Source organism: Macaca fascicularis, chromosome Y, assembly GCF_037993035.2.
Source record: "Macaca fascicularis isolate 582-1 chromosome Y, T2T-MFA8v1.1".
Classification (NCBI taxonomy): domain Eukaryota; kingdom Metazoa; phylum Chordata; class Mammalia; order Primates; family Cercopithecidae; genus Macaca; species Macaca fascicularis.
This window is the reverse complement of record NC_132903.1, coordinates 86,033-94,705: the sequence shown is the minus strand read 5'-3', so window position 1 is coordinate 94,705 and position 8,673 is coordinate 86,033. Positions and strand designations below refer to the sequence as shown.

The 8,673-nt window shown below is 60.1% G+C and overlaps 1 protein-coding gene across 1 annotated transcript; it reads left to right on the top strand.

The window, feature by feature from the left end:
* Positions 1 to 1,501: 1,501 nt before the first annotated feature.
* Positions 1,502 to 8,190, top strand: LOC141409560 (uncharacterized). The gene is made up of 2 exons (XM_074030631.1): positions 1,502 to 4,221; positions 5,460 to 8,190. The coding sequence occupies exon 1, from the start codon at positions 1,502 to 1,504 to the stop codon at positions 4,070 to 4,072; it is 2,571 nt and encodes an 856-aa protein (XP_073886732.1). The 3' UTR covers positions 4,073 to 4,221; positions 5,460 to 8,190.
* Positions 8,191 to 8,673: the final 483 nt, after the last annotated feature.

Here is an 8,673-nt window from a genome sequence, read left to right as displayed (position 1 = left end):
GGAAAAACAGAATACTGCAGCACACCGCGAACACACAACGTCACAGTAACAAAGACGACACTGAGTCTTCAGCAACATGGGAATGCGTCAGAAGAGTACGGGGGTCTCTCATGGATGGCAGAATAGAAGACCCCTAGAAAGGAAGACACGGCTCAGCCCACCACCCTCAGGGGAAGGTGTTGGTTCTGCTCTACCTCCCAGTAGTTTCCCACCTCCGACAGGGGAAGGCCTCAGTGCCTAGGAGACCTCAGTACCTGGAAAGTCTCAGTACCGAGGCGACCTCAGTATCCACGAGGTCTCAGTGCCTAAGAGATCTCCTTGCCTAGGAGACCTCAGTACCTAGGAGGTCACAACACCGAGGCGACCTCAGCACCGAGGAGGTCTCAGTACCTAGAAGGTCTCAGGACCTAGGAGACCTCAGTACCGAGGAGGTCACAACACCGACGAGGTCTCAGTACCTAGGAGACCTCAGTACCGAAGAGGTCACAACACCGAGGCGACCTCAGCACCGAGGAGGTCTCAGTACCTAGAAGGTCTCAGGACCTAGGAGACCTCAGTACCGAGGAGGTCACAACACGGAGGAGGTCTCAGTACCTAGGAGATCTCAGTGCCTAGGAGGTCTCAGCACTGAGGAGACCTCAGTATCAACGAGGTCTCAGTACCTAAGAGATCTCCGTGCCTAGGAGACCTCAGTACCTAGGTCTCAGCACCGAGGCGACCTCAGCACCGAGGAGGTCTCAGTACCTAGGAGATCTCAGTGCCTACGAGACCTCAGTACCTAGGAGGTCTCAGCACCTAGGAGATCTCAGTGCCTACGAGACCTCAGCACCGAGGAGGTCTCAGTACCTAGGAGATCTCAGTGCCTACGAGACCTCAGTACCTAGGAGGTCTCAGCACCGAGGCGACCTCAGTATCAACGAGGTCTCAGTACCTCGGAGGTCTCAGCACCAAGGCGACCTCAGCACCGAGAAGGTCTCGGGACCTAGGAGGTCTCAGCACTGAGGCAACCTCAGCACCGAGGAGGTCTTAGTACCTAGGAGATCTCAGTGCCTAGGAGGTGTTAGCACCGAGGCGACCTCAGCACCGAGGAGGTCTCAGTACCTAGGAGATCTCAGTGCCTAGGAGGTCTGAGCACCGAGGCGACCTCAGTACCGACGAGGTCTTAGTACCTAGGAGATCGCAGTGCCTAGGAGGTCTCAGTACCTAGGAGGGCTCAGGACCTAGGAGGTCCCAGCACCAAGGCGACCTCAGTACCGAGGAGGTCTCAGGACCTAGGAGACCTCAGTGCCTACGAGACCTCAGTACCTAGGAGGTCTCAGCACTGAGGAGACCTCAGCACCGAGGAAGTCTCAGTACCTAGGAGATCTCAGCACTGAGGAGACCTCAGCACCGAGGAAGTCTCAGTACCTAGGAGATCTCAGTACCTAGCAGGTCAAACTGAGAGACGAAACGTGGAAGGGAGGTTGTCACGGGCTGGGGGAGGCGGAGTGGAGAGCTGTTCATGGAAAGATGCGAACGTTCTGCAGACCGACGGTGGTGCCGGGCGCACCACGCCAATGTGCTCAGAGTCCCACCGACCTGCGCCCTGAAGAAGGCCAGCATGGCCAACTCCGTGTTCTGTACACTGCGCCACAGGAGGGAACAGAGCCGTCGGGAGAGAGGGAGGGAGAGGAGCGAGCGCGCCAGCCCCGCCCCGCCGCGCAGCCCCGTCCAGGCCCCGCAGCTCGCGCAGGGTCGGGTGTCCCCGGGCCGGCTCCCCCCGGGGCTGGGCCGCTGCGGGAACGGGGTTGGGCCAAGGCAGCCGCGGGTGGCAGCAGCAGGCGCGGTGCGGGCTGGGCCGGGCTCCGTGGGCCCCTCCGCCGCCCTCTCGGTCCGCACGAGGGCCCCACTCGGGCTCGGCCGGGCTCCGGGGACGCGGCCTGGGGTCCGGGGGCCGCGAGCCTCCGCCGCTCCTCAGCCTGGCGGGCCCGGGCGCTGGCTGGAGCCGCAGGTGCGCGTCAGGGGCCGGGCTGGGCGCCGAGGCCCGCAGAGGGACGCAGAACACGGGCTTGGGCCCCGCGCAGAGGCCGCCAGGGGGCCGCGGTGCGCCTCCCACCCGGTCACCTCGGTGCCAGCCCTGCGGCCTCAGGGTAGGCGGACCCACGGCCCTCCACGCCCTCCCTCGCTCGCGTCCTGCCCGGCTGGGAACTCCGCGGGGTCCCGCCGAGTCGGGGACGGGCCGCCGCAGGGCGCCAGCTCACCTCTGCGGTCTTCCCTCACTCAGCTCTTCGCCTTCAACCGCTTCGGCTCTTTTCGTCACCCCTCTTTACTCCTCGTTCCTCTTCGTCACTTTCCGTCATCTCCGATTAGGCTCGGCCTGCTTCAGCTCGCCAGTTCGCCTTCCTCTTTGTCGCCCTCGGATCATTTCCGTGACTCTTCGTCAGTATCCGTCAGTCCCGGTCCCTGTCCGTCCATTCTCGCCACTTTCCGTCGCTCTCCGCCGCCCTTCAGCTCCGCTCGGCTCTTCTCCGTCAGGCATCGTCTACCTTCGTCGCTTTCCGTCGCTCCCCGTCGCTCCCCGTTCATTCTCCGTCACTCTGCGTCACTCTCCGTCAGGCATCGTCTACCTTCGTCACTCCCCGTCACTCTCCGTCGCTCCCCTTCGCTCCCCGTCGCTCCCCGTTCATTCTCCGTCACTCTGCGTCACTCTTCATCAGGCATCGTCTACCTCCGTCACTCTCCGTCGCTCTCCGTCGCTCCCCGTCACTCTCCGTCACTCTCCGTCAGGCATCGTCTACCTTCGTCGCTCCCCGTCGCTCCCCGTCCATTCTGCGTCACTCTCCGTCAGGCATCGTCTACCTTAGTCACTCTCCGTCGTTCCCCGTCGCTCCCCGTCACTCCCCGTCACTCTCCGTCACTCTCCGTCACTCTCCGTCAGGCATCGTCTACCTTCGTCACTCCCCGTCACTCTCCGTCGCTCCCCTTTGCTCCCCGTCGCTCCCCGTTCATTCTCCGTCACTCTGCGTCACTCTTCATCAGGCATCGTCTACCTTCGTCACTCCCCGTCACTCTCCGTCGCTCCCCTTCGCTCCCCGTTCATTCTCCGTCACTCTCCGTCAGGCATCGTCTACCTCCGTCACTCTCCGTCGCTCTCCGTCGCTCCCCGTCACTCTCCGTCACTCTCCGTCAGGCATCGTCTACCTTCGTCACTCCCCGTCACTCTCCCTCGCTCCCCGTTCATTCTCCGTCACTCTGCGTCACTCTTCATCAGGCATCGTCTACCTCCGTCACTCTCCGTCACTCTCCCTCGCTCCCCGTTCATTCTCCGTCACTCTCCGTCAGGCATCGTCTACCTTCGTCACTCCCCGTCACTCTCCCTCGCTCCCCGTCGCTCCCCTTCACTCCTCGTAGCTCCCCGTCGCTCTCCGTTCATTCTCCGTCACTCTCCGTCAGGCATCGTCTACCTCCGTCACTCTCCGTCACTCTCCGTCGCTCCCCGTCACTCTCCGTCACTCTCTGTCAGGCACTCCGCGTCGCTCCCCTTCGCTCCCCGTCGCTCCCCGACGCTCTCCGTTCATTCTCCGTCACTCTCCGTCACTCTCCCTCAGGCATCGTCTACCTTCGTCGCTCTCCGTCACTCTCCGTCGCCCCCCTTCGCTCTCCGTCGCTTCCCGTTCATTCTCCGTCACTCTCCGTCAGGCATCGTCTACCTTCGTCACTCTCCGTCACTCTCCGTTCATTCTCTGTCACTCTCCGTCACTCTCCGTCGCTCCCCGTTCATTCTCCGTCACTCTTCGTCAGGCATGGTCTAACTTCGTCACTCTCCGTCACTCTCCGTCACTCTCCGTCACTCTTCGTCAGGCATCGTCTAACTTCGTCACTCCCCCACTCTCCGTCGCTCTCCGTCGCTCTCCGTCGCTCTCCGTCACTCTCCGTCAGGCATCGTCTACCTTCGTCACTCTCCGTCGCTCTCCGTCACTCTCCGTCAGGCATCGTCTACCTTCGTCACTCTCCGTCGTTCTCCGTCACTCTCCGGCTGCTCCCTTCCCCGCACGCCGGCTGCAGAAAGCCTCATGGCCTTTGCCTGCTGTAGCCCTTCTCCGTCCCTCTCCGGTGCTGCTGTCTCTGTGAGTCCCGGGTGATTTCTGCTTGGCCCGTGACTCTGTCTTCCTCCCTTCGCTTCTGGGAGAGTGGCCTGAGCCCTCCCGAGACGCCTCTCCCCGCTACCCGGCCTGACGGATGGTGAGGAGCGGGGGTCTGGGGGTGGTCCCGTGGGGAGGAGCGGGGGTCTGGGGGTGGTCCCGAGGGGAGGAGCCGGGGGTCTGGGGGTGGTCCCGAGGGGAGGAGCCGGGGGTCTGGGGGTGGTCCCGAGGGGAGGAGCTGGGAGTCTGGGGGTGGTCCCGAGGGGAGAAGCGGGGATCTGGGGGTGGTCCCGAGGGGAGGAGCCGGGGGTCTGGGGGTGGTCCCGAGGGGAGGAGCCGGGGGTCTGGGGGTGGTCCCGAGGGGAGGAGCTGGGGGTCTGGGGGTGGTCCCGAGGGGAGGAGCCGGGGGTCTGGGGGTGGTCCCGAGGGGAGGAGCTGGGGATCTGGGGGTGGTCCCGAGGGGAGGAGCTGGGGGTCTGGGGGTGGTCCCGAGGGGAGAAGCGGGGATCTGGGGGTGGTCCCGTGGGGAGGAGCGGGGGTCTGGGGGTGGTCCCGAGGGGAGGAGCTGGGGGTCTGGGGGTGGTCCCGAGGGGAGAAGAGGGGGGTCTGGGGGTGGTCCCGAGGGGAGGAGCTGGAGGTCTGGGGGTGGTCCCGAGGGGAGAAGCGGGGGGTCTGGGGGTGGTCCCGAGGGGAGGAGCCGGGGGTCTGGGGGTGGTCCCGAGGGGAGAAGCGGGGGTCTGGGGGTGGTCCCGAGGGGAGGAGCAGGGAGTCTGGGGGTGGTCCCGAGGGGAGGAGCCGGGGGTCTGGGGGTGGTCCCGAGGGGAGGAGCTGGGGGTCTGGGGGTGGTCCCGAGGGGAGAAGCGGGGATCTGGGGGTGGTCCCGAGGGGAGGAGCCGGGGGTCTGGGGGTGGTCCCGAGGGGAGGAGCCGGGGGTCTGGGGGTGGTCCCGAGGGGAGAAGCGGGGGTCTGGGGGTGGTCCCGAGGGGAGGAGCGGGGGTCTGGGGGTGGTCCCGAGGGGAGGAGCGGGGGTCTGGGGGTGGCCCCGAGCAGAGGAGCGGGGGTCTGGGGATGGTCCCGAGCGGAGGAGCGGGGGTCTGGGTGTGCTTTGCATGGGGTCTCCCTGTGGTCCGGAGGGTGGAGCAGGGGGTCTGGGGCTGGTACTTATGAGAGGGACAGGGCTGTTTCTGTTTTTGGTCCGTTTCCCATCTGTCCTCGTGATCCGGACAGGTGGGGCATAATGGGAGGGTCAAGGTGAGGGGAAGGAAGGCGTGGCGGCCTGGTCCCGAGGGGCAGAAAAGGGGTTCGTGGTGCGGTTCTGACGTGTGACCCCATCCACAGGAGAATGGACACCTCAGACTCTCCCATCCCTGGCCATTGGCGTGGCCCAGGAGCTGCCTTCCCTGGCTGTGCTCGAGGCTCACTGGAGGGAACTTCGTTTTCATTGTGGGAAATTTTTAAAAAGTCTCTTACAGATTTCAGTGAGTTCAAAGCCACCCGTGCGCAGACGTAGGTCCGTTCTTCGCCTAGCTTCACTCTAGCCTGCCGAAAGGAAATGGTAATAGAGCTGGAAAAGGTGTCCTGGGGTTGATTAGAGGATTTTCCGTTTCATCTTGGAAAGGGATATTGACGGGAGGCCAGAACTTCTAGATCCTCTTCAATTTCAAGAAATACTTTAAAGCCTGGACAATATCGGGAGGCCTTATCTCTACAAAATAAAAATGGAAAAATCAGCTGGGTGCGATGGCACACTCCTGTGGTCCCACCTTCTCTGGAGGATGAGGTGGGAAGATCACGAGCTTGGGAGGCTGAGGCTGCAGTTAGCTGTGATCGTGCCAGTGTACTGCAGCCTGGGTGACAGAGCAAGACGCTGAAAAAAAAAAAAGAAGGGAAGGAGGGGAGGGAGGGAGGGAGGGAGGAAGGAAGGAAGGAAGTAAACAAATGGCTCAGGCTCAGAGAGCTGTGTGTGGCCCCCAGCTCCCACCCCCACCAAAGGGCCTGCAAACCCACAGGGGGGCAGGTTGTCTTTAGCTGGAACCACAGGGACGGGGGGCCCTGAACTGTAGGGGTTGGGGTTAGGGTTAGGCTTTGAGGTTTGGGGTTATAGAATATAGATGGGTTTGGTCCTGGGAAAATTCCAGGTCTGGGTTTTGTGGTCGGGGGTTGGTCTCCGGTGAGATGCGACATGTTTACAGGGTTTGTGAGGTACGTACAGATGTGTACGGTGCTGTTGTTGGAATGTGTTCTCCAGATTTCATGTGTTGGCAATTTTGTGTTCTTTTTTTTTTTTTGAGATGGTGTCTCGCCCTGGCATCTGTCACCCAGGCTGGAGTGCAATAGCGTGATCTCGGCTCACTGCAGCCTCTGCCTCCCAGGTTCAAGCCATTCTCGTACCTCAGCCTCCCAGTGGCTGGCATTGTAGCAGGACAAGCCAGAGACAAAATTCCTCAGACACCAGGTTAAAGAAGGAAGGGCTGTATTCGGCCAGGAGCACCGACAGACTTGCATCTTAAGAGCTGAGCTCCCCAAAAAGGAAATTCCTGGTGCTTTTAAGGGCTTACGACTCTAAGGGGTTCACGTGAAAGCATTGTGATAGCTTAAGCAAGTGCGGGGAACGTGACGGGGGGCTGCATGCATCAGATAACAGACCAGAGAGTTTTACGGTGCTTCCTCATATGATGTCTGGAATTTACAGATAACACAAGTAGGTTAGGTCAGGGGTTAATATTATTATTATTATTTTCAACCACCAGGGCTGGGTGGTGGCCTCATGTTCGTTTAGCTATTTATCTTACTTCTGTATTTTTTTTTAAACGTTTTGCTTTCTCCCTTTTTCCTTGTTTTATAAACTAGGAAAGTGGGGGTGGGGAAGGGCAGGGCAGCAGGAGAACTGGTGGTCTCCTTCCTGAGGATTACAGGCACCAGCCTCATTCCTGGCTATTTATTTATTTTTGTATTTTTAGTGGAGATGGGGTTTCACCATGTTGGCCAGGCTGGTCTTGAACTCCTGACCTCAGGTGATCACCCCCCCTCGGTCTCTCAAAGTGCTGGGATTAAAGGGACGAGCCACCGGGCCTGGCCATGTGTTGGCAACTTAATCCCCAAATTCACGTGCTGATTGGAGATGTGGCCTTTGGGAGATACTTAGGATTACATACGGTCATTAGGGTGGGTCCCCAGTATTGGGACTGGTGGCTTTATGAGACAAGGAAGAGAGACTGGAGTGGACACACACACTGTCGCCCTCCCCTCCCCCGCCATGAGTGGACACGCTCTCCCTCCCCTTCCCCGCCCGCACACTCTCGCCCTCCCCTCCTGTGCCATGAGTGGACACGCCGTCCCACCCCCACCACCATGTGCCGCCCTCACGGGACTGGGATGCTCTGGTCCTTCCCAGCCGCTAGAACTGGAAGAAATACGTTTGGTTTATGATCTGCTCTGTGGTGTTCTGTTACAGCAACAGAAAATGGACTAAGACACATGGTTTATAGGTTTTCGGTTTGGGGTTTTTAGGGTGTGGGTAGGAGTACCAGGCAGGGGTTAGGGAATAGGGTTAGTGTCAGTTTTAGGGTTGGGGGGAGGCAAAAGAGGCCACGGTCAGAATCAGAGCCAAGACTGGCTCAGAGCTTAGTATCCGGAGCCACCTCGTTGTAGCCTCCGTCGCCTCCTCCAATCTCAAACAATTCCACAGCTTCGAAAACCTCAAGTAAGGGCTTCCTGGAACGTGTCCACTGTAACCACCAGGTTTTCCTGTATGTTCTTTACACCCTGTAACCCTGTTACCTAGAACACTTCCCAGCAATCTTTAAGTTCTTCACCAGCACTCTGAGTACATCCAAAAGGCCAAGATGCTTCTTCAGGGGCGAATGTCACTGCTTTTTACAGAAGAACGCAAAAGGCAGGTTTGCAACTCTAAGTCTTTCTGCAAATGATGAAGCGTGTTACCTACTTCACTCGTTGCTGTGATGCATTTTCAGTTCTAGGTTCTCTTGGTTTTTGTTGTTGTTTTTTCTGTGTGAACTCGACATCACTCACTCACTCTGAACGACAGAATAAAAGACATTGGTCATCATATCATATTTGGAAGGACAATCACAGCCATGAGACACAAAGCACTCGCAGCCCTGGGCCCAGGCCCCTGTCACACGCAGCTGTCACGGCCTGAATGGTCCTGAATGGGCCGTGTGCACCGCGGGGCCCCCACGCCAGGAGACCCCAAACTGCACCCGAACAGGCTTAAGCTGAGTGTGGCCTCCATGCCCGGGTTTGCCCTGATGCCCTGAGCCCACGTGGTGTACGGCCAACTCCTCTTTCTCCGCCCCTGACTGGCCCTTGCTTTGCAGACACGCTTGTCTGCGTAGGGCCTGGTCTTCGTTCTGTGGGAAGGACTGACTTGCAGGAGAGGACAGGCAGGAGGAGGAGCAGAGCGGGGCACCCGTCTGCCCTGCCCAGCCCCTCTGGTGGCCTCGGGCACTGCACACTGACTTCGCAAACCCCCGCTCTGCTTCTGGGCTGCAGGCAGGTAACAATGAGGTCTCCAAGCTACTGCCCCGAC